This window comes from Lagenorhynchus albirostris, chromosome X (genome assembly GCF_949774975.1).
Source record: "Lagenorhynchus albirostris chromosome X, mLagAlb1.1, whole genome shotgun sequence".
NCBI classification, from domain to species: Eukaryota; Metazoa; Chordata; class Mammalia; order Artiodactyla; family Delphinidae; genus Lagenorhynchus; species Lagenorhynchus albirostris.
In genome coordinates, this window is record NC_083116.1 from 104,371,132 (window position 1) to 104,397,874 (window position 26,743).

General features: G+C 37.6%; 1 protein-coding gene across 1 annotated transcript in view; it reads left to right on the plus strand.

Annotated features, from left to right (window-relative positions):
* The window catches only part of DMD (dystrophin), a 2,123,521-nt gene that overhangs the window by 1,424,708 nt on the left and 672,070 nt on the right, over positions 1-26,743 (plus strand). Inside the window, exon 51 of the mRNA XM_060138437.1 lies at positions 9,254-9,486. Coding sequence (XP_059994420.1) covers positions 9,254-9,486 — 233 coding nt within the window. The remainder of the gene's footprint in view (positions 1-9,253; positions 9,487-26,743) is intronic.

Below are 26,743 nucleotides of genomic sequence, written 5' to 3' on the forward strand. Positions count from 1 at the left end.
CTTGTGAGGGCCTGGCACATGTTTAACAACTTAAAGAACTCATTGCTGGTTATTTTGCTACTTAGGGTAAAGACGTAGCTTACCCAAACAAATATGAGACTCATTTAGACTGAATTACGTAGAGACCACTGCTTACCTGGTTTTGCTCTTGCTTTACCGAAGAATCTTATCTCTAATGTTCAGGTAGGAGCAATTCTGTTAAAAAACAAACAACAGATTGGATCCTTTAATTCAAGAAATTTTCAAGGTGCTAAAAATTTTGGTAGAATAGCAGTGTATTTGCTGTAATGAGAACTGTACGGTGTTCTCTAGCTGGTTATACCCAAATGAATATATGGATTTTATTCTGATGTCTGTTTTAGAATTGATGATTTTCCTTCATCAGTAGCATGGTCTTTATCATGGTCTGATCTGGCTTTCCTCCCCTTGTCTTCTGCACTGGGCTACGCACCTCACGGCTCTCATTATTGCATTCTGTACTCTTTTCATTTACATTGTTTTAAGTGTATTAACGATGTATTTTACTAAAGGCTTTGCTTTTCAAATATCCTATAAAATGTTGGCTGCCTGATTTACAGGCATCATAGAATGATTATGTGCCTCTTCAGCTCTCTGTCTTTCACACCTTAACTTGAAGACTATTTCTTTTCTAATCTGTGTTCTCTTTGTTGGATCAGCATTTGTTTTGTTTCTGTAGCAATGGGAGGGTCATTTTAAATCTTGTTTCGGATGCAAGTCTTTAATAGGTAAAAATGTATGTTGTATCAGATATTTATTGTTGTATAACAAGCTACCACCAAATGTATCAGTTATTTATTGTTGTATAACAGGCTACCCCCCGCATGTAGTGGCTTAAAATAAGAATCATTTATGTAGCTCATGATTTTGGGGATCTGCTTTAGGCTGGGCATATCTAGATGGTTCTTTTGCTAGTCTCAGCTGGGCTCACTCATGTATTAATGGTCAGCTGGTAGTCAGTGGCCTCATTCATGTGACTGGCACTTGGTTATTGGATGAGACAGTGGATGTGACAGGGCCACTTGTCTGTCATCATTCAGTAGGCTAGCATAGTTCACATAGTGGTGAAAGGTTTCGAAGCATAGCCCAATGGCCAAGGTTTTCTCAAACCTTTGCTTGTGTCATGTTTACTAATATCCCATTGGCCAGAACAAGTTACTTGGCCAATCCATATTCAGTGAATGGAGAAATACACTACAGCTCTCAATGGGAGCATCTGGAATATCTCATTATAAGGGTATAGATGCAGGAAGAAAAAGAATTTGTAGACGTTTACTCTCTACCAGAGATGCTTTCACTTTTATCATCATGGCATTTCCTGTATAATATTATTTACTATTCCCTCATAGCTGTAGCTTCAAGTATTTACTGTTTCTTCAGTGCATGCCCAATATCATGAGGTTAAGAGAAGCACTTAATTTCACTTAATCTGTAATTTGAGGTGTAAGAGAGCACAAACTTGGATAGGCATAAAGGATGTCCACTACAAATGCTAAGCAAGTATATAAACCATACACACACCCATGCACACACATACCCACCCACCCCCAAAACACACACACAGGAAGAGGAGGGGAGGAGAGAGACTGAGAAAGAGAGAAGTTAAAAACCCTTTCAATTAGTGATTCTCAACCAGAGGCAATTTCCCGGCCTTCAGAGGACACTTGATAATGTCTGAAAACGTGTTTGGTTATCAAAAGTGGGATGGTGCTCTGACCAAGGATACTGATAAACATCCCACAATGCACAGGACAGCCACCCACAGCAAAGACTTATATGTGCCAAAATATCAACAGTGCTAAGGTTGAGAAACACTGCTTTTTACTGAGTGCATGTATGAAGAATTTATATAATGTGAGTTATGAATCCATATATGAGTAAGAATTCATACATGAAAATTAGAAGATGCAAACTAAAAAGGGGGAAGGCAAGGGTTATTTCTATCTTCAAATTAGTGAAGAAAGGATGCAAGTTTGCGTGAAGTCAGATTGGAGATATTTCTCAAGAATAATATCTGCCTTGTGGGAGGAAGCCAGATTCACTTGATTTTTTTTTTTTTTTTTTTTGTGGTACGCGGGCCTCTCACCGTTCTGGCCTCTCCCGTTGCGGAGCACAGGCTCCGGACGCGCACGCTCAGCGACCATAGCTCACGGGCCCAGCCACTCTGCGGCATGTGGGATCTTCCCGGACCGGGGCATGAACCCGTGTCCCCTGCATTGGCAGGCGGACTCTCAACCACTGCGCCACCAGGGAAGCCCTCACTTGATTTTTATAACCTGTATTTTTATGACTAGTTCAAGGTGCTCTTCTCTCCCTAATTAGAATGGATATTAGATTATTTTGTGGATACTATATATTATAAGCTATAGCTCTTGGATTCAAAAGTATTTGAGTACTTAATAATTTTTATATATTGAGTGGGACATGTAGGAGAAGTATCTGATGATCATATCAGTCTTAGAAATAGGTGTAATGGTTAAGCACACTGTCTTGGCATTGTCACTTGTTAATGTGAGATCCTGAGCAAAGTATTTTACCTTTTAGTAAAATGGGAATAATGGTAACCCTGAAAATCATTTGGTAAAAATTAAATAAAACAGGGGTTATAAGTAAACTTGCCTGGCATACAGAAAACCCTGAGTAAATGATTGTGGCGATAGTGTGGGTGGTAATCTCTCTTCCAAGTAGCAGTAAATATTTCTTATTTGGATTACATTCTTAGTAGCAGAAAAGAACCAATTAAAAAATTATAAAGTAGCATCACTAAGCTTTCAAAGTCTATGGCTCTTACACCCAAAAAATCTGTTTCTAAAATCCAGAAGTATAGTTGTTTATCAAGAATCTTTGACTTCCAGTTCTCTAGGACTCGTCCATGTATAGCACAAGCCCTTATTGTGCTAAAATGTAAATAACTGATGATAGTTGAATCATATATATTACTTCCTCTTTAGAATGCTGAGAAAGAATATAGAGAAAAATAAATGTTTATGGGTTCACAACGTTTGTTTCTAATTTTCCACACGTACCTACAGACTACAAATATTTAGAGAGAAGTGAGGTTCTTTTTGAGTCCATGCATGATTTCTAATTTTCGTAACATGTACTTTCTTGTGCATGTTTCATTAAGCTACATGCCATCCTTTTAAATATTCAAAAAGAAAAATATTTTCCCATGTTGCTTACATGGAGGTAGTTATTTTATCTATTGGTGATATGGATAAATAGCTAAAACAATCTTTCCTACAACTCTAGTATTAGATAGTAATTCAGTTTAACCACATATACAAGATGGTACTTTTTAGATATCTGTGTTAGTGTGGGTCCAATAATTTATCATTTCATCAGTTGACTGATTTTTCAAATATCAAAGTAAAAAAATTACCCACATTCATACAACAAAGCTAGAAATAAAATGTGTTCCTTGTTTTCTTATCAACCAAAGGAGACCTGTCAATTACAGAAAAACCACGTGTGAATACTTCAAAGGAAGTATTCCAAACACATTGTGTGTTTTTTAAAACATTTAGTAGTTCCTCTAAAGCTCTAAGTAAAGCTATTAGTCTGACTAATCATGTACCCTCGAAACCAATTAAAATTTTAGACTAGAGAAATATTCTTAAAACACTTTTGAAAAAATGAGAGTTCCCTCCTGAAGCCAACACCTTTTAATCAACAAAATACTCAGAGCAAAGCTGTGGTTTGCAATAGTATATTACACCTAGTGTTACTCATGCTACTATTCTGGTGTGCCAAACTTGATTCCTTTCAGAAATATTGAGTTTGACTTTTTGTATGCTTAACTGTGGAAGGAAAATACAATTTCTAGTAGAGTTATCTTAATTTTCTAATGAACACATGTGAAACACGTTATGCTACAATCAGTAGTCAGACTATACAGGCTCTGTATGTGTGTGTGTCTGTGTGTACGTGCACATATCTATTCACATACACACATATATATGATGTGTGTATCTATCTACCTGGCGTAGTGATACACATTGTAATACATGTGGTTCTGACATGAATTGATTAACCAAGGACACTAACCCCTGTTGCTGGAGGGACGGTTAATAGTGTGACACCTTAAGGACTGTTTTCCGCCTAACCCCATGCTGGAAGAGATGCTTCTTCCATCGGACTTGAGAAGAATGGTCTCGGTGATGGTTAAAGAAGCAGAGATTTGAAGCAGCCATTCCTAGGGCCAACTCCTTGCAACCCTGGACAGTGGCCTGAGGCAAGAGGCAGACATCCAGGCAAGCCGATCAAACTGTACGGGCATTAAACGGCGGCACGGAGGAAAGGATCCCTACCGGCGAGAGGGGAAGCCATTTTCCATGCTCCTTAAGGAAGAGAACCTGGAAACCCATCCTGGAACTTCGTGCTTAAGATTCTGTGTAGCCGTTTATGTATCCTGACTCCTTCCCTGATGAGGGTTATGGGTTGAGAGAACTCTCAACAAATCCTCTTTCCATCTTTTAAATGATGGAGTTAACAGAAAACTCCCATGGGATGACGAAATATCCCTGCCTGACCCTTGGTGTCAAGATTCTGTGGCTCAGTCTGGACAAAACCACTTAAACTGCCTCCTTACAGATCCGACCAGCCCACACTTTACCTAATGAGGTGATTTGCTTATGTTTCTAGTAAAAGGACAGTGGAAAAGAAGCAACCTAATTTTTTTTTCTCTTTAGCTAAAAGTAGAGGCATCTGAATATGCAGTATGAGTCAATATATGATATACATAATAAAATATGATAAATGTTCTCAGGACCTCAGGCTTCCCTGGTGGCACAGTGGTTAAGAATCCGCCTGCCAGTGCAGGGGACACGGGTTCGAGCCCTGGTCTGGGAAGATCCCACATGCCTCAGGGCAACTGAGCCTGTGCACCACAACTACTGAGCCTGTGCTCTAGAGCCTGCAAGCCACAACTACTGAGCCCATGCACCTAGAGCCCGTGCTCCACAAGAGAAGCCACAGCAATGAGACGGCCGCGCACTGCAGTGAAGAGTAGCCTCCGCTTGCCGCAACTAGAGAAAGCCGCACACAGCAACAAAGAACCAAAGTAGCCAAAAATAAATAAATAAAATAAATAAATTTATTTAAAAAAATGTTCTCAGGACCTCAAAATTTTTCCATTGAAGCATCTTGCTTAATAAAAAAAATTAAAGTATGTGCACATACATGGATCTAGAGACAAGTCTTTTTAGGACGAATGAAATATTTCAAGTAGTGTTGTAGATAGAATTGACCCTAATAAAATGTGTGTAATAGATGGAGATTAGCCTCTTGCTACTTCATGATATAGCACTTTTTTTCTCTAGGAGACCCAAAGTTTCTGGAGTTTAGAACCCAGCTCTCAAGTACTATCAGCTACCCTCTAGCCATATTACAAATAAAATTAAAATTCCCCAACCCTAATAATGGTGCAAGATTTTGTTCTTCCTAGTGATGGTTAGATTTCAGTAATAAAATGTTAAGGATTCAAAGTGTTTAAGACCCGAAAGAATGGTGTAATTCTATGCCTCATAGAGATTTTTAGTTATAAACTTACCCTGGTCCTCCACAAAACATAGAAATCTAGAGTTGGTATTTGAAAAGGAATTGAGACTTTTGTCTGGGGAAGGGAGAGGAGTTTTCAAGAAGAATATAGAGCATATGGAAGGGCACGAAAGGGTGAGATGGTCTGTGCTCATGGGAGAATGCCATATAGAGACTGAGGTGTGGGGAAGCATGGGAAGAATGGAGGGAGATGAAGCTGGAGTATGAAGTCTGGTTCTAAGAGCACAGGACCTGGAAAGCCGTGCTAATTTAGAAAGTGAACAGCCAATAAACATTGAGCAGCAAAAGGGAAAGGAGGAGGAAAAAACACACACATACACATGCTAGGAGGTGACTTAACATATCAATTCATAAAATACTAATTAGAACAATTCCATGTGATTGGTACTGTTTTCTTCATTATGCGGGTAAATGATCTGAGGTTCAGAAAAGTTCAGTTTAGCAAGCATGGTATAATCCCTTACCTCCAGATGCCTGTAATCTTGTCCAAGATTGTATATCTAGGAAATGGTAAGACCAGCTCTCTGTGAGGGAAGTACTATTATAATCTCCATTTTAAAGAGGAGTAAATGGAGATTCAGGGAGGTTAAGTAACCTGCCTAGGGTTACACAGCTAAAACATGGCAGAGCAAGGGTTTAAATCCATCATTCTAGCCTTAGATAGTCTGTTTTATACTCTGCTTCTTGATCCAGTGTTGTTTCCTGCTTTTCTCCCCTTGATAGAAAAGTAGGGAACATAAGAATTCGTTGGTTCTATTTTCTCCCTTTAATATTTGACTTTCCATTGCCTTCCCCAAGCAGTGGCTCATTATTTTCTTGTTCTTAAAATAGCTAAAATCACCTAAACAGCAAGAGCCTTGGCATGTTCTGTGTTCTAGGCTTCGAGAAACTGTCTTTAGATGTTCTCTTTTAGCACTCGCCTTGGATAGAAGGCCTCTAAGTTTACTGAAAATCTTGCTGTGCATAGACTTTTTTGTTTGTTTCATTCATTTATTCAGAGGTCATCAATTGAGCATCTTCTAGATTCTAGAACCTGTGGGAGGTGCAGAAGATAAAGCAGTGAGCAAAATGGAAAGTTTCTCCTCCCTTCCCCATTGGTAGAAAGATGTTTTCAGGTGTTGAGGACTGGAGGAGACAAGACCAGCCATGTCCTGACTGACCGGTCCACAAATCAGATCCTTTGCCCATGACCAGGGCACGGATGGCAGCATTGCTCTGCCTCTCAGCTCTCCTCTGAATCTGTTTCAGCTGTCTTTCTACTTGGTGATACTTTTTCCTCATTGGAGAATTTTGTGATTTATCATCCCAATATTAACTGTACTTTTTAGTCATCTTAAAACGTTCTGTTTTTCGATCTCTGGTCCTAGCCTTTCTTTTCAATAGACTTTTCCCTCCGCCCCCCCCCCCATGTGTTTTCCAGAAAACAGTTGAAGTCTGATGATTCTCTGCATTCTCGTCCTTCACTGTAGAGAAATTTAAGATGATGTGATAATTTCCACTTCATTAAACACTTCTTTGTTGGTCAGAAGCAAGTCTAGAGAAAAAAATCGCATTCCTTCTTTCTTTTGAGGGTGAATTTTTCAATGTCAAGTTAAAAAAAAAAAAAACCTTGTCTGACACTTCCCAGAACCTTGAAATCCTCCTAAAATACTGTATGTTGCCTGAGTATCTGTTGTTATCTATTTTCAGAACAATTTGTCCATATTTCCTAGTCAGCTAGACATTCCACAGTTAGCTCCTACAGTGATATTTTAATTTAGCTCTCTTTTCATCCACACCCATGCATTCTCTCCAGGGATTCAGCTCCTCTCTTGGAATCCCTTTTAAGATTGCTAGATCCTATTGGCTCCCATGCTTTCTCCTACTAGACTGTTGGATCACAAGATGCTATTTCTGCTTCAAATTATGTTTCATTCTTTCTAGAAAAAAGCCTCAGAGTAGTGAGATAGCTTTGGGAAACTGTTTCTTCTCTGTCTCCTCAGTATCATTGTCCTTCAGTCATTACTTCTTGGCATTAGTTTTTTATTCCATCTGACACCTCACTTTTTTTCTTTCTACCTTGTTCAAGATTATTTCTTCCATCTGTAGGAACCTCTTGTTCTCCCCAAGAAGCTTGAGAGACAAGAGACTTTCCTCCATTTCTTTCATCATCTTCTCTAACAAAAAGACAACCTTAAAAAGGCAGAAAGTAATATAACCATGAAAAGTAATTTATGGCTACCTCAGAATGGAATGCCCGTATGGCACATTTTCTTCATGTTTCTAGAACAGTTCTCTTGTCATCCGTGCCTCTCAGGCTTCCCGTTGACATGCTGTGTTTTGCAGCTTTCCCTCAAAGCTTCCCTTCTGAACTATATAGGCCACTCCTTCTCTACTACCAGTCTCCTGGATATATTAGGCTCCAGAGGCCATTGGCTATAAACTGACCTGACATTTCTTGCCCTTCTTCACGCACCTTCGATAATCCAGCTGTTGGTATTTAGTATCAATTCACACCAGCAAATTCAGCCCCCTTCAGTACATATAGGGCCACACAAGACCTTTGACTGAGTTTTCCCCAAATATTTTACGTATTTCGACCCGTTATCTCTAACTTCTTACCATATTTGTTATCACTGTGCTTCTTATTTATCAGATATTTATAAAAATAGTAATACCTAACAGTATTACCTACTGGTGTCTGGAACTATGCTAATATTTTCCTGTTATTTTTCTGGTATTGTTCTGTGTACATTTCTTGTATTAGTCATTGAATCTGTACAACTGCCCCTTTGACATTTATCCTGTCATTATCCCTCCTTGCTGAAGAGAAAACTTGAAATTTAGAGAAGTTTAGTAACTTAACCAAGGTCACAGACTTCCTAAGACAGAGAAGGATTCTCTCCCAGGTGTTTTCACTCCAGAACTTCAGATCTTAACTGTTACCATGTGCTACCTTACACTATAGTGTTCATCACTATTCATATTAATTTAATATTTCTTAATAACCTTGAAACAGTGTTTCACTATCCAAGTGGAAAAACTTTCCTAGCTCTGCTTTTCCAAAAATAATGTAGCTTGGGTTTTCTTCACTGCTAGTCACTTTATTACCAGTCTGAAAGAAAAGGAAAAAATACATAAGCTGCTCCCAGTATAAAATACAGAGCAAAGACAAGAACATTTCATTGGCTTTGATTTCCCTAGAGTCCACCTCCAAACTAATTTACTTCCTATTCAAGGAAATCATAAGTTCGAATTAAGATCTTATCCAATCTTTACTTTTTTCTTCCCCTTGAATGAAAAAAATAAGTAAAACTTATTCACCTGGCAAAGCCTGAATACTTTATATTTTTCTTTACCGATTCCACAACCTGTATAATTGTTATTGAGAAGGACTTTTTAAATTAAATCAGTTGCTCAGCCATGATGATAATCAAAATCAGTTTGAAAGATTGTTAAATATGTATTAATGAAAAGTTGGAAACTTTGAATTTTTCTATCGTGGTACTATATAAAGTATCCACATTAGGATACTTTATAAATTGTACTTATAATTTTAAAATTATATTTATAATGTCATAAATAATACTTTGGCTCAAATTGTTACACCTAAATTAGTTTTATTATTATTGAAATTGGCTTCTTGTGTTTCTAATTTTTCTTTTTTTCTTTTTTCCTTTTTGAAAAAAAAATTTAGCTCCTAGTCAGACTGTCACTCTGGTGACACAACCTGTGGTTACCAAGGAAACTGCCGTCCCCAAACTAGAAATGCCATCTTCCTTGCTGTTGGAGGTACCTGCTCTGGCAGATTTCAACCGGGTTTGGACAGAACTTACCGACTGGCTGTCTCTGCTTGATCGTGTTATAAAATCACAGAGGGTGATGGTGGGTGATCTCGAAGACATCAACGAGATGATCATCAAGCAGAAGGTATGGGGGAAAAAAGAGAAGGGCTGGCAGAGGTTTATCTTTAAAGTGAAGATGTTCCACAAGTCATTTCCCACCAGTTTTTAGGTAGCTTTTCTCTGTGAGCCAACACACTACTCTCTCTACTCTGTTTGGTCTAAGTATGATCAAGGAAACAAATGAATGCAGTTGTCTAAAACAACCATAAATTACAAAGGAATAATACAAGTAAAAAAGCTTAGCCCTTAAAGTATAGTTGGCTTAATTAAATTCACTAAACATCTGGTATTTTTAAAACCTATTTTGTATCAAATAAATAGCTCATTCGAGCTGTCTACATTTGAAGTGTTTGTTTTGGCACTCTGCAGCCATAATATATTACAGAATCGAATATAATAATCTGGGAATTGGTTGTTCACTCTTCTGAGTCGTCCATGCCGATTCTCCTCCTCCAGTGATAAGGATAATTGAAAACAAGCTCCAAATAAAAAAAGAGAAAAGTAACAAAACATAATATATTTTTAAATACCTTAGATCTTAATATTCGTATTTATTTAATGCCATACTCAAGTAAGCATGTTTTTAATACAACGATTGCATTTCTCAGCCTCATTGGAATCCATTCTGCAAAATTACGACATCAATGAGAAACATCAGAATATACTGACATAAATACGGTTTACTTAGCTAAAACAAATATACTATATATCTTTTATATTTCTGAATGAATAAGAAAAGTAGATTTGAAAGGTTTATATGCTATAGTTTTTTCACTTGTAAATGATGTTCAAGTCTTTTCTAAAGAAGTAATAAATTGTACTGAAGTTGTTTAGAAATACTTTTTGAAAAAACAGGGACTAGGGCAGACAGATTTCTTTTTAAAATGAACTTCAGCAATTCAGTAGGAATGAAAATAATTTAATAGTAAACAACCTGCATTTAAAGTGTCTTGATCTTAGACTCAGAGGACCTGAATTCAGTGGTCTTTTTTTTTTTTTTTTTTTTTTTTTTTTTTTTTTTTTTGGCGGTACGCGGGCCTCTCACTGTTGTGGCCTCTCCCGTTGCGGAGCACAGGCTCCGGATGCGCAGGCTCAGCGGCCATGGCTCACGGGCCCAGCCGCTCTGCGACATGTGGGATCTTCCCAGACCGGGGCACCAACCCGTGTCCCCTGCGTCGGCAGGCAGACTCTCAGCCACTGCGCCACCAGGGAAGCCCCAGTGGTCTTTTTTTGTCATTTGCAAATGGCATGATTGTGGTCAAATCATGCTCTGGATCTTGGTTTCCTCTTCTAGGTACAAGGCACAAAGGATTCACATATACCATAGTGTTGGAGATGTGTGAATATAAAGATATGTAAATATTATATAAATATGTATGTATAGTTTGTTTTACTACTGCTTTATAACAAGTATTAGTAGCCAAATTTTTCCCAAAAAGCAACCGAAGCTCATAGATGTCATGCTGCTAATAAGTAGCAGAGCAAATATTCAAATTCAAGTCTGTTTGGGGCCTAAGCCTGTGTTCTTACTACGTATGCTGCCTGCCAGTATTAACTGTAAATGTGGCTACCATTTGGTGATATATGTGTATTTGAATATATAGTGTATGTGAGACACAAAGCTAAGCATTTTACAATTGCAGTGTGCTGATGCATAAAGAAACAAGAGGTACATTCTTTCACAATATCATATTGAGCTATTCCAGTACTTCCGGGACTATTCCTAACCAGAGGAGACAGTATGTTATGATGTTTAAAGCATGGGCTTTGAAATTAGATTGTATGGGTTTAAAGTTTGGCTCCTCTACTGTAGCTGTGTGACCTTGGGTAAGTTATTCAACCTCCCTGAACCTGAGGTCATCTATCTATACAATGTGGATAATGATACTATCTTCCTTATAGGTGGTCATGAGGATTAAATTAGGTAGTACATGAAAATGCTTCCCACCTTGCCTTGATTACTGCAAGTATTCAACTAATGTTAGTAATTAATATTAGGTGCTAAGCAAACTATGTAAGTCTGCCTATTCATGGTATTTGTGTTGTGCAAACTGTATGTCATATAATAATATTACACGAAAATAAGAGCTCATTTCCACACCTGGACCCCATTCTGCTAATGACATTATGGCCTCCTGTAAAAGACACTAGATACTAGAGTGGGAAAGATAATTCACACTCCTTTGTAAAATGTTTGATACCTCTTCAAAGTGGTAGTCTTTAACTACAGGTCGAAAAGTAATTCAGAGGAGAAGTTCAAGTGCCATGTCTAGGGTCACAGAAAGCCAGTACAGTTGTCAGTCACACAAGGGATTGGTTCTGGAATCCACCATGGATAACAAAATCTGCAGATACTCAAGTCCCATAGTTGGCCCTCCATATCCGTGGATTCTGCACTGTGGATTCTGCATCTGCAGATACGGGGGGCTGATTGTATTTTTATTGAAAAAAAAATCCCCGTAGAATTGGACTTGCATAGTTCAAACCTGTGTTATTCAAGGGTCAACTGTATTATAAATGTTCACACACACACATACACACACACACATACACACACACATATACACCTGTAATCTCTCTTCTCTTGCTAAATAGTGGGGATGATTTTCCTACTTCTTCCCCTTACATTAAAAAAAATTATAAAGATATTGTCAATTCCTGCCTTGTATAGCTACAGTCACTAAATGGTCAGTAAAATGACCCTAAATAAACATTAAACAAATGTGTGTGTGTGGAGGGTTATAAAAAAGAGAGGTGAGTTTGGGGAAGTATTAACTGTAATATCAGGGAAGAAATATTTCCTCTATGTAGAGTTTTAAATAAAGCAATTCTAATTTTACTGTTTGAGGTGTGAGAAACGATGCAGTGTTCCATCTGTGCTTTATAAACTGTAAAACGCTATCAATGTCTATTTACTCATATATTCTTTTAGTAAATTTTTATTGAGCGACTACTAAGTGCCTGGGAAATACAGAGTTAGACAAGATAGGAATGCACAGATTAAAGAAGATGATGGGAATAAAAAGCAATAATAGCACCGTGATAGAAATAAATTTCAGGATAATACCTAGCACATATTTAGCGTTAATGATGCTAGTCACTGATCTAAATGATTTGTGTGTATCACTTAATGCTTACAACAACACTGTGAGATTTATACTAAAGCGCAGTGAGTGCTTGTGTAAGTAATGTTGTAAGTAACTTGCTCAACGTCAAGTAGTAAAAAGCTAGCAATGAGATTTGAACCTAAGCAGTCTGGTTCTAGAATCCCCACCCTCAGATGCCATAGTTTTCCACTTCCCTGGGAATCCTTGGGCAATGCTCTAGGGACTTACTTCATGGAGAGGGCATCTAACTAAGCCAAGGAGGAGAAGAGATGTCAGGAAAAGCTTCTTGAAGAAGATAAAACCTAAGCGAAGCATTAAAGAACAACTTGGAATTAAGCAGGTAGATAAAATGACAAAGGCGATCCTGGCAGAAGGAACTGTGCTTTTCACTGAAGTAAACAGTGCAGTATGTGATAGAAATTGTGATTCCATCTGGCTGAAACTAAGGGGATGAGGAAGAAATTTATGAGGTTGCATAGAGGAGGGTAGGACTAAAAAATGGGGACCCTTCCTTGCCAGACTAAGGAGGGTTTTTAAAATAAATTATAATTGACATACAATATTATAAAAGTTTCAGGTGTATAACCTAGTGATTTGATATTTTTATCTGTTACAAATTTGTATGATTTAATGCGTTAATCCGTTATAAAATAAGCCACCATACAGAACTATTACAATACAGACTAAGGAGTTTTGATTATGGCCTGCAGGTGGTAACAATCTTGAAAGGATTTTAAACAGAGAAGTAAAATCATCAAATGTAGTGTAGTTGCATATTAGGTAGGTTTCTCTCCATGCAAGCAAGGGAAAGTACCCTCTGATTAAATCAGGCAGAAAGTAAACACTGTAATTAGCTTGAAGGCAATGGAAAAAGACCTAGAAAAAGAAAACGGACCTGAGTATGCCTGGGCATTTAGCTAGCAGGTACTACTTGAGTCTCTTTGTGATCCTCTTTTGCTTTATACTGTGTAACTGTTCAAAATTTAAAGTCCTGGGAGGAGTCCAGTTGACCATGCTTGGGTCACACCCCCATCTCTTAGCTAGAGGAGAGCAGAGAACACTGATTTAAAACGCTTTCCTTCCAAAGCTCCTTACACTGGGGGAGAGATCATTTCCTCACCCCCTCCTCCCAATGTAAGCAATATGTTTATCTGTTTTAACTTTGCAATATGGAGACCTGAAATAAAACTATTTATGTCCCAGTACTCTAAATATAAGTTTGTTTGACACCTGCACATACAGTAGTTGGTTCTCAAAAAAATGTAGATTGTGAGGGAGCTTCAAGATGGCAGAAGAGTAAGACGGGGAGATCACCTTCCTCCCCCCAGATACACCAGAAATACATCTACACGTGGAACAACTCCTACAGAACACCTACTGAACGCTGGCAGAACACCTCAGACCTCCCAAAAGGCAAGAAACTCCCCACGTACCCGGGTAGGGCAAAAGAAAAACAAAAGAAAAAACAGAGACAAGAGAATAGGGACGGGACCTGCACCAGTGGGAGGGAGCTGTGAAGGAGGAAAGGTGTCCACACACTAGGAAGCCCCTTCGCGCGCGGAGACTGCGGGTGGCGGAGGGGGGAGCTTTGGAGCCGCGGAGGAGAACACAGCAACAGGGGTGCGGAGGACAAACATAGAGATTCCCGCACAGAGGATCGGTGCCGACCAGCACTCACCAGCCCGAGAGGCTTGTCTGCTCACCTGCCGGGGCGGGCGGGGCTGGGAGCTGAGGCTCGGGCTTCGGAGCTTAGATCCCAGGGAGAGGACTGGGGTTGGCTGCGTGAACACAGCCTGAAGGGGGCTTGTGCGCCACGGCTAGCCAGGAGGGAGTCCGGGAAAATGTCTGGACCTGCCTAAGAGTCAAGAGACTTTTTCTTGCCTCTTTGTTTCCTGGTGCGAGGAGATGGGATTAAGAGCGCAGCTTAAAGGAGCTCCAGAGACTGGCTCGAGCCGCGGCTATCAGCGCGGACCACAGAGACAGGCATGGGATGCTAAGGCCGCTGCTGCCGCCACCAGGAAGCCTGTGTGCGAGCACAAGTCACTATCTACACCCCTCTTCCGGGGAGCCTGTGCAGCCCGACACTGCCAGGGTCCCGGGATCCAGGGACAACTTCCCCGGGAGAACGCACGTCGCGCCTCAGGCTGGTGCAACGTCACGCTGGCCTCTGCCGCCGCAGGCACGCCCCGCATCCCTACCCCACCCTCCCCCCGGCCTGAGTGAGCCGGAGCCCCCGAATCACGGGCTCCTTTAACCCCGTCCTGTCTGAGTGAAGAACAGACGCCCTCAGGCGACCTACACGCACAGGCGGAGCCGAATCCAAAGCTGAGCCCCGGGAGCTGTGAGAACAAAGAAGACAAAGGGAAATCTCTCCCAGCAGCCTCAGGAGTAGCGGGATTAAGTCTGCACAATCAACTTGATGTACCCTGCATCTGTGGAATACCTGAATAGACAACGAATCAAACCAAATTCAGGAGGTGGACTTCGGGAGCAACGATGTATATGTTTTTTTTCCCTTTTTCTTTTTTTATGAGTGTGTATGTGTATGCTTCTGTGTGAGATTTTGTCTGTATAGCTTTGCTTTTACCATTTGTGCTAGGGTTCTGTCTGTCCGGTTTTTTGTTGCTGTTGTTGTTGTTTGGGTTTTTTTTAAAGTATAGTTTGAGCATTTGTTATCATTAGTTGATTTGTTTTTTAGTTTGGTTGCTCTCTTCTTTCTTTTTAATTTTTTTATTACTTAAAAAATTTTTTAATTATTTTTTATTTTAATAACGTTATTTTACTTTATTTTATTTTATTTTATCTTCTTCTTTCTCTCTTTCTTTATTTTCTCCCTTTTATTCTGAGCTGTGTGGATGACAGGCTCTTGGTGCTCCAGCCAGGCATCAGGGCTGTGCCTCTGGAGTGGGAGAGCCAAGTTCAGGACACTGGTCAACAAGAGACCTCCCAGATCCAAGTAATATCAGACAGCGAAAATCTCCCAGAGATCTCCATCTCAACACCTACACCCAGCTCCACTCAATGACCAACAAGCTATAGTGCTGGCCACCCCATGCCAAACAACTAGCAAGAGAGGAACGTAACCCCATCCATTAGCAGAGAGGCTGCCTAAAATCATAATAAGGCCACAGACACCCCAAAACACACCACCAGACGTGGACCTGCCCACCAGAAAGACAAGATCCAGCCTCATCCACCAGAACACAGCCACTAGTCCCCTCCACCAGGAAGCCTACACAACCCACTGAACCAACCTTAGCCACTGGGGACAGACACAAAAAACAACGGGAACTACGAACCTGCAGCCTGCAAAAAGGAAACCCCAAACACAGTAAGTTAAGCAAAATGAGAAGACAGAGAAACACACAGCAGATAAAGGAGCAAGGCAAAAACCCACCAGACCTAACAAATGAAGAGGCAATAGGCAGTCAACCTGAAAAAGAATTCAGAATAATGATAGTAAAGACGATCCAAAATCTTGGAAATAGAATGGAGAAAATACAAGAAACGTCTAACAAGAAACTAGAAGAACTAAAGGGCAAACAAACAGTGATGAACATCACAGTAAATGAAATTAAAAATTCTCTAGAAGGAATCAATAGCAGAATAACTGAGGCAGAAGAACGTATAAGTGACCTGGAAGATAAAATAGTGGAAATAACGATGGCAGAGCAGAAGAAAGAAAAAACAATGAAAAGAATTGAGGACAGTCTCAGAGACCTCTGGGACAACATTAAATGCACCAACATTCGAATTATAGGGGTCCCAGAAGGAGAAGAGAAAAAGAAGGGGACTGAGAAAATATTTGAAGACATTTTAGTTGAAAACTTCCCTAATATGGGAAAGGAAATAGTTAATCAAGTCCAGGAAGTGCAGAGAGTCCCATACAGGATAAATCCAAGGAGAAACACGCCAAGACACATGTTAACCAAACTGTCAAAAATTAAATAGAAAGAAAACATATTAAAAGCAGCAAGGGAAAAACAACAAATAACACACAAGGGAATCCCCATAAGGTTAACAGCTGATCTTTCAGCAGAAACTCTGCAAGCCAGAAGGGACTGGCAGAACGTATTTAAAGTGATGAAGGAGAAAAACCTACAACCAAGATTACTCTACCCAGCAAGGATCTCATTCAGATTTGATGGAGAAAGTAAAAGCTTTACAGACAAGCAAAAGCTAAGAGAATTCAGCACCACCAAACCAGTTTTACAAAAAGTGCTATAGGAACTTCTCTAGGGAGGAAGGGAGGGAGATGCAAGAGAGAAGAGATATGGGGACACAAGTATATGTATAAGTGATCCATTTTGTTATAAAGCAGAAACTAACACACCATTGTAAAGCAATTATACTCCAGTAAGGATGTTTACAAATAAATAAGTAATAAATAAATAAATGATATCATGGAGATAAGTAATAAAAAGAGGATGCATTTATAGTACAACAAAATGTTATTCTTTGTTAATAATTCATAATTATTTTTCTCATTTCATAATATTCTAATCAATTTTGCTCCAAATATTGCAATAATGTCTCAATCTTGAATATATTGTTAAATATATTAGAGCTTTATATTTACACAGATTTCACAATAAAAAATTACAATATAAAAAAATGTAAATTGCTTTATGCATAATGTGAATGAAATGTGATAAAGAAGATTCATTTTTAACAGAGATTAGAGCTGGGGGATTGTAATTGTAGCTGCAGAGCATCAGAAATTAGAGATGATGTAATAAAATGTCTTATGACTCTGGGAAAACTTAGTTTCGAATTTATTAACTTCAGATCAAACTTTAGACATGCAGTGATTAAAATATAGTCCCCAGAAAGGGAATAAGGACACGGCCTGTGAATAAGTTAGCTTTTCATAGTTGTAGATCTTGAAATGAAAAATCACGCATTTGATACTAAGTTTCTGTTCTCCTTTAGCATAAGTTGTTTAATTAAATTCTTATTTTAGAAAACAGGGGGCTGCTACCATTTAGAAATGAAAATAACTTTTACTAAGTGAATTACATTAAGCAAAAAATAGAAGTTAAAATTACAACTGTAATTTTTAAAAGATTGTTAAATTTAGCCATTTAAAAAATTAAGCAACTCGACTGCTTAATTTTAGAGTAAAAATTATACCACTATATTGTAGAGGAATAGAGATGTGTGTGAAATATGCAAATTAAGCCTTTAAAAGTAAAACATACATGAAGCTCTAAGTTTATTTTCTAAAATTGTGAATTTATAGCAGAGGATGACTTGTAATTTATAGTTTAGTGTCAGAGAAATCTGATAAAAAATGCTTTTCCTATTTCATCACATGTTTAAGTAAAATAGCTCTGAAATAAAATTGTTGTGACAGTTATTCACAGTTTTCTTTTACTGACACAATCTATCCAGTGAAGGAGAAAATATGTCTAGAGTTTTTCTCTGAAAATTATGATTAAATATGACCCTTAGAGAAAGGAAAGAAGGAGAGACAGAGGAAGGAGAAGAGGGAAGGAAAGGAAGAAGAGGAGGGAAGGAAGGAGGGAAGAATAGGAAAAATGGAAGGAGGGATGGAAGGTGAGAAGGAGAGAGAGAGGTTGGGGGTAGAGGGTTGTGGCTGGCAGATCTGGGGACAGGTTGTGGCAATGGATAACTGTAATGTTATCAATAGGTAGGATTTAGGTGGCCATTTGATATTGTTGTTTTTTCTACTACTGGTCTCTGATTGCCTGTGCTAAATGAATTATAGTCTTTTTTCAGGTCATCTTGGCCAGGTGTTCAGGGTAATTCACCACTAAATCTGAGCCACAGGCACTTGTATTGAATAAAGAATCGGCAAAGAGTTTTAGCCTCTGATAAGACCTCTCCAGATTGGCGTTGAGACAAATTGGCCAATCTGGACAAGGTGATAATAGCATTGTTCAAGATTCATTTTTAGCTGCACATTATACTGCTACCTGGGAGATTTCATTATCCAAAGATTGAACAAGCAGTCTTAGTGGGTACAGTGTATATTTAAATGGGAGATAATTACTTGGATGTGCTTAATTTTTTTATTGTTAGGGTCAAAGTCTTTAATAAAAATTCTATGATTATTTTTTAAACTCTGGCTATATCTACACAAAGAGCAACTGAATGGCTCCAGAATCATTCTGATTATAACTTTAGTTGAATAAATTCAGCCACAATCTGATGACAAAAGAACTTGTCTAGCATGGACTTAGAAGGATTAGTGGAACAATGTGGGGGGGAAATGGCACTGATTGTTTAAACTAAAAACAAAACACAATGTTTCTTGGTATTATTCTATTGCCATGAGCATAGCAGAAAAGTGGGTATTACAAATAGTTTTTCCCTCATTCAATCAATGAGAAAGGTTACAGACAATGTACTAACATGGTCTACGGTCACTTAGTGAATGTAGATGCCCTAACGTAAATACAGACCTCTTGGGAAATAGATGTTTCTTCTTTTTGTTTTTCTGTGAGCCCCACCACGCCCCTTCTTAAACATCTCCTCATTTCTCCACCAAAGTTATAACAGAACAAACTAAAACTAAACAGTTTATTTCCATTTGTATCCAACGGATTTCACAAGTTAGATGACAGTCATCTTAGTGTGAGGAGATTGATGATTCTGTTTTTCTCTTTTCTCAAACAACCATTCAGCCCTGATCATCTCATCTGTTCATTTCTGCACAACCTTGTTTAAGAAGCACCTTACCAGAGTTTGTTGTCTTTCCATATATGGAAGGTGTATGTTGCATTCTACAAAGAATAATGTTGTACTGTGTTTGCCTGAAGAGATTTGCAAATTTGTACTGCAGTTATCTTCTGACAAATGTACATGTCCCCTGTAGAAAGCTCATAACTCTGGATCACTGTTCTACATGCGTGCAGTTTTCTTTCCTTACCTAATGAGAGCCACATTCGCTGTTATCTTCACTGAAGATTGTTAAAATATGTCAGTGTCAGTAATATGATTTATACTCTCATAGATCATGACAAAATTAACTCCCATAAATACAAAGCTCATAGTGTTACAAACACAAACAATTCCCATTTTCAAAATATTATAATAACCTTTTTACGGAAAATGGTATCATACACATTTTTTGCTTAAAGATAAACATAAGGTTTACCAAACCACATATCCCAATGTCTGTGAATGGAAATGCATATCTTACTACATTTCAGTTCACTGTAAAATTTTGTCAAAACCTTATCAGGTAAAACTGAACCATAATATTTACATGAATTCTGATAAAAGCCAGTATATTGTGTTTTCAATGAAATACCAGTGGGATTCTGATAAGGAAGTTTATGTTTGTTATTGTTTTTATTTTTTTAATTTTTTTTTAGTTATTGTTTTTAAATAGTGAATTATATTTATAAATGTCCTTGCTTGGGTTTAGATAGAGATTCCTTTACATGAAATGGCTTTTTTTCCCATAAAAATACCTAAAATCTGGGATCTTCTTTCTTCTATAAGAAAGCAGTATAATTCAGTGTCTTTTAATCTTTTTTGAAAGCTGCATAATGTTATTATACTCTAAATATTATTACCTGCTTTGGGAGCTTTTATCATTTGGGGTCCTTGATGTCTATAATTGAAGTTACAGTGTGTTATAAAGTAGGTTCTTATTACTCTGAATGTTAGGGTAATGTTAGATAATGTTAATGTCAGGTACATGGTTCTTTGTTCATTTATTCCTTGATTCAACCAATAGTGTTTGAAAACCCATGTTACAAAGAACATTAGGAAATGACACTGGAAAGAGATAGTGGAATAAGAGTTTGGATTTAAATTTGATTTCCTGTGTATGTCAGCGAATAATTGAGAAAGAGATAAACCATTGATCACATCGCTATTAGTAAGTGTTTTTGTTCATTTATCCACAGTTTTCTGTATATGATTACTTGGGTTACAGTGATAAATATATATATATGTATACATGGTACTAAAATACCTATAATGTGGTAGATATTTTTAATAGTCTAGTAATATTTTCTTTCCTCCATCAAATGCCTCCTTTGGAGATCCCTGAATTACAATGTCATGTAGATTCATTAGAAATATAATGACTACCTTTTAATGGCTTTTGATACAAGACTATTTTCATTCATCTGTTATTGAACACATGCTGGTGAAAGACATCAATGTTATCTGCTTTCGGGGATTAAAAATAAGAATAGTTTAGGCTCCAATTTTAGAGTGTATCTTCTGTGAAGGAAGCGTAAAAAGCAGAGTGATAATTGCCACAAGAGAAAAAAATGCTATGGTGTTTTCAATCATATACATATTAGAATGAATGAATCATTTATTTTCTTCCTCTTAATATGTGCCTCCCTCCCTGATATAGAAGACAGTTAAACTAGACTTCTCTTTCCAGATGTCTTGTTAATTTTTATTTAATAACCTAGGGGTGAAAATTTATTTTTGCATATGTTCTAATGTTTTAAAATTTTATAAACTAAGCTAGTTGGTAAATTTCCAAGATTATCATAGCTTCACTGTTTTTGAGAGAGAGGCAGTAGCATGTTGGCTGTGTTTTGTGAACTTTTGTCAATTTACTAAAAATAATACCAGAGTTCCTAGAGTGAATTAATCACTAGAGTGATTAATTCTTTACTAGATATATAAAAATGACTTTAAATATAGTTTTAGTAATTCATAAAACCTTCCAGATTTCCTTATCTTTATATTTTACATTCTGTGTAAACAAGTAGCATCATATTCAAGAATTACATTTTTCCTATGATTTATTCAAGGAAAAAATGTCTTCTGTATTATTTATCTCAAGATAATGCTTTGAATTACCTGACATATTCTCCCTTCAGTTATGGAAGCAGGATAAACTTTGTAGTGATAGACTTTACCCTCCCTCCACAAACTGATTTCATCTCTGTTAAGCTCTAGGATTATTTTGAAACCTTCTAACTAGAAGTAAGAAAAAATAAAACCATGGAGAAGGGTTGGAGCAAAAGAACATAGATCAATCTCTACTTAAGGAACTGGAGAGAAGAGAATAATTTACAATTAACTCCTTCATGCTTTTTCCCCATGAAACTGAAAGGACTAGAGTATGGTGAGAGGGAAAATAATCTGTAGTAACTCTGCTGAGGCTAAGCTTTTCTGTCATGTCATATTATATGAAAATTATAAAAAGCTGCCACTTTTAGAACCATGAATGCCCTTTGAGAAATTTGACATAAAAATCAAACTGCCACTTTACCACACTACCTATGTTCGATTTTATTGTGTTTTTTTTTAGTTATATGATAGGTGTTAGGTACTAAAAGGAGACAGTTATTGGGGGCAGATAATAGCAGTTGGAAAGAATGCGAGTGGGCAATAAGCTATATATATAATGAGATTTTACAATAAAATGGTACTCTAAATCAAAATGAGGATGTATTTTATTTTTAGCATTAGGAAACTTTTTAGATGAGAACTGTGCAACCATTTCAAGGTTCTAATCAAATCCAATTATGAAGTAACCACATCAATGACTTAGGGTTCCTTCACACTCCTTAAAGTTGATTACAATGATTAGAAATGTAGAGTTGACTGGTTTGTCAGAACAGTGAAGCCTTTGAGGTCTTGCCCTGCCTTCTCAGTGAAATTTGTTTTGAAAGCTCCAATCTGTATTGGTCTTTTTAATCAGTGATTGACTACAAAATTATTTTGTCCTTTAACTGTATGTTTTCTTGTAAAGCTGCTTCTATTGTCTTGAACCTCTCTCTTTTTTTTAAAAAAAAAAAATCCTACCAACCCTTTTTTCACTTTATTTTTTACTTTTTTTTTTTTTTTTTTTTTTTCGCTACATTGAGTCTTTGTTGCTGTGCCCGGGCTTTCTCTAGTTGCAGCGAGCGGGGGCTACTCTTTGTTGCGGTGCATGGGCTTCTCACTGCCATGGCTTCTCTTGTTACAGAGCATGGGCTCTAGGCACACGGGCTTCAGTAGTTGTGGCACGCGGGCTCTAGAGCGCAGGCTCAGTAGTTGTGGCACACGGGCTTAGTTGCTCCGCAGCGTGTGGGATCTTCCCGGACCAGGGCTCGAACCCGTGTCCCCTGCGTTGGCAGGCAGATTCTTAACCACTGCGCCACCAGGGAAGTCCCATGTCTTGAACCTCTCTTATAAACATTTATTGTCATTTGACTTTTTATATTTTTGTATTTTAGCCCTTGAAATGAATTTAAATTTCCTTAAAGACAGGCATACTATTCTATTTGCTGTAGCAGCTAAGGACATGCTAGGTGTTTTACAAATATTGTTGACTTACTTTATCTTCATGAATGACTAGTTTTACTTAGCATTTGAAATTTAACAATCTGTTATAGAGCTGTTTGCATATTCATGTTTATTTTTTAAATGCAGCATGATTTATGTCTGTTTTTGGTCAGTGATGAATGAAAGACTCCTGGGAATTAAATTTGCCACATCAAGCAAAAACAATTATAATTTTAGACTCTAAGAATTTTAGGAATTAAAGGACCTTTTTTCCCCAGTTAATACGGTTAGGATTGTGTTTGGCTGCATATAGCAAAATCTTCTTAACAGTAGCTTATCCAGACAGGAGTTTATTTTTCTCACAAAGCAAGACCTTCAGAATTATGTATTCCAGGGTAGGTCCAAGAGCCACAAAATCCTGTATCCCAACTCTTCCTTTAGCCTTCCCCAGCCATCCTCAACATTTGGCTTTCATTCCTTCCTGTGGTCTCAAGATGGCTTCACTGCCACAAAGCACTACGTCTTTGTCTTAAAATGGAAAAGAGGGGGAAACGGGGAGAGTAAATGCATGTGCCCAGGTGTGTCAGCTCCTACTTAAAAAGAAAGCAAAAGCTTTTCTGGCAGCCCCACATAGAAGAGGTCTACTTACACCACAGAAATGTGTCACATGACCTCTCCTAGCTTTAAGAGATCCTGGGAGGGTAGAGTATTTTAAATAAGTAGTTGTGTTTCTTTATTTATAATTCAGAATAAAACTGGTGACCTAATCCTAAACCCCTGCTGTTCTGAACAAAATTTGGATTTTTTTAGTGAAGAAGGAAAGAACAGATATTGGGTAGGCAACTAGTTATGTCTGATAGTATACTCTTAACTAGAGCATATTTCTCTACTTTAGGCTTAAGTAGCTTTTAATTACCTAAAAATGATGTGATTGTTTTCCTGTCTTCTTAGTTCTCTCATTGCAGATGGCATGGAGGTGTGAATGTGAAAGAATAACCCTTGGATGAATGTTTATTAGTAGACATCATTTATTTTACTTAACAATCAGACTGTACAAAGGTCACTGAAAACAATGTAAATTAAGTGGAAAATTAAAATGCATTGTGTTTATATTTCCTCTTCTGTTCTCAAGGAATCACTTCCTAATTAGCCACCGGTGTTGTCTGTAATTCTCTAAATCTGCAGTGTCCAATACAGTAGCCACTAGTCATATGTAGCTATTTAAATTTCAGTTAATTAAAATTTTTAAATCAGTTCTTTAGTTGCACTGGCCACATTTCAAATGCTCAATAGCTACATGTGACTAGTGACTACCATGTTGGACAGCACAGATACAGAACGTTTCCATCTCTGCAGAAAGTACTATTGGACAGTGCTGTTCTAAATAGCTCTAACACATTAAATTAAATTAAATTAAAGAAAAGTTATATTATTCATTTCTATCTTCCTACCTCTGAATATTTTTTAAATTGGAGAAAGAGAAAGCAATCACTTTCATCATAGCTTCAGTAGCCTGTCAAATTCTGAAGCTGTCCATTGGCATCAGTATACATAGCATTAGGTCATCAGTGTTCATATTCTGAATAATTAAGACCCAAACACACTCGTGGAGTTCAAGGAAAAATGTAAGCAGTTGAAAGATTAACTGTTCTAGCATGGTGATCAAACAGGAGAACAAGTAATAGGGCCCATTTAATATAATTTTTTTTTTAAATCAAGTTTTTCCTCCTTGTCTGTGTTGCCCTTTTCATAACATCTTATAACTCCTTTACATGGTCTTCTTGAGCTTTCACTGCAAGCCCCAGTGTTTACTTGGCCACCCATATTCGCTTCATTGCAGCGCTATCCCAAGACCCAAGTACATAGATTTTTCCTTCTTTTTTCTCATCACATTCTCCAGCAAGAACAACCACTCTTGCCTTTCACAGTGAATTGAGTTGCTGTAAAAAAAGAAAAAAAAAGGAAGATGATGAGTGTTAAGATTTTGACTAGGAAATACACTATTTTTCCTAAGTGAGAGAATATCTTAACATTTCCCCGGATGTTTTCTGAAACACTAGATCCATCAGATGTCAGTAGATATTTGTCATGAAAAAGTCAAATAAGCTGAGAAATATACGTGGACTTTGCCTATCATGAAGATCCACAATGTACATCCCCATAAGCAAAGTCACTGAAGAGTCCTGCAGGAGTGTTAGCGTCATTTAGGTCAGCATTTCTCAGTCATTTCTCCATGGAAATCATTTGTGTGGAATATCTGGAGGACCACAGTTTAGAGAATATTAATATATCTTAGTCACATGTGCATGTCTCTGTAAGTCACTTGATTTCTCTACATGCAATTGTTTTTACCAAATTAACCTTTCAGAAATCTTTCTTCTTGGCACCAAGTCTAAAATGTGGAAAGTTGTTGCTAGGATAGCAGTTTTGCCTCTCATTATTATATACCTACCAGGGACCAAGTAGCTAGGCCTTCTCCAGAATGAATATCTGAGGGAAAGAATTTAGCACAGCATTCTATAAAATTAGTGTTGTCTATAAAAATATATTTATACATTATAATAATTTATCTTTAAAATATTAATTAGTTATTAAAATCTGCATGAAATTTTACAGAGAAGCACACAATATAGAGCAGCATTTAAAGGCATTAAAATGCCTATATATGTTTTAGCATTTTTCTGTATAAAACCTAAAAGACAAAAAAATCGCACACTTTCCACATTTTGTTTGAAATGGAATGCTTTGGCTCTTCCTTTGCGTGTTCAGTTACAGAGATTTGCAATGGGAATATAAGAAGAACCAATTTCTATTTATATTTATTCTCATTCATATTTAATACTTCATGTTTTCTAAAATACATAATATATTAGTAAAGTAGTACATGTATAAAATTTTGAATAAATATGGATTGGTATGTGTGGGCCAAAATTTTTTTTTTTTTTTTTTTTTTTTGCGGTACGCGGGCCTCTCACTGCTGTGGCCCCTCCCACCGCGGAGCACAGGCTCCGGACACGCAGGCCCAGCGGCCATGGCTCACGGGCCCAGCCGCTCCGCGGCATGCGGGATCCTCCCGGACCGGGCACGAACCCTCGTCCTCTGCATCGGCAGGCGGACTCTCAACCGCTGAGCCACCAGGGAAGCCCGGCCAAAATTTTTTAAATGGTAGGTGTACGCAGTCAAAGTTTGGTGACTACTATTCATCAATGTGTCAGATGTCACCTGTCGCTGGGCCTATTATTAGGTACCCTTGGTACTTCTGATTGTATTACTAATTGTTCCTTCAAGAGAACCTATCATATGATATGAAAGATCTTACGTAGACTTAGCTAATATAAAGGTCTCTCTCATTTATTTTCTTTAAATCTTCTTTACTAAATAGAAAACTACTTTTTCGATATAAAGCAGAGAGATGGGAATCACAGATGTTCCCCAAGCCTTTGTCTCTTTAAATATGTTTTTTACAACCAGAAGGCATGTTCTACCTTAGTTCTCTTTTTTCTCTGACCCTTAAAGCTTAGGTTTCAAAGTAAAAGTTAATTTGTTTTAAATTGCTTAGAAATATCCTTTATTTGACCAACTTCCAAATTGCATCATATCTGCTTTTAACCTTTTGTGTTAAACTTCTTATCCAATTTTTTAAGACAAAAAATGTCATATCTGTTTCTTTAAAAAGGAATATATATTAATTTCCTTACATTGGAAGATTCTTCAGATAATTTAGTGGTTGTAATTTTAAGCATTTTGAAAGGTGGGGGAGGGATATTTTTTGATCATGGTGGGTTTTTTTTGATCTCCCAGTACATACCTGCTTACTTCAAATACCTATAATTATGTGGCGGTTCATTGTATGCGATCATGATACTCACTGGTATTTTTCAGCCTCCTGTTGTTTTTTGTTTTTGTTTTTGTTTTTCTAAGGTATAATCCCAGTGTTAGAGCCCTATTTTAGTTCCCTTT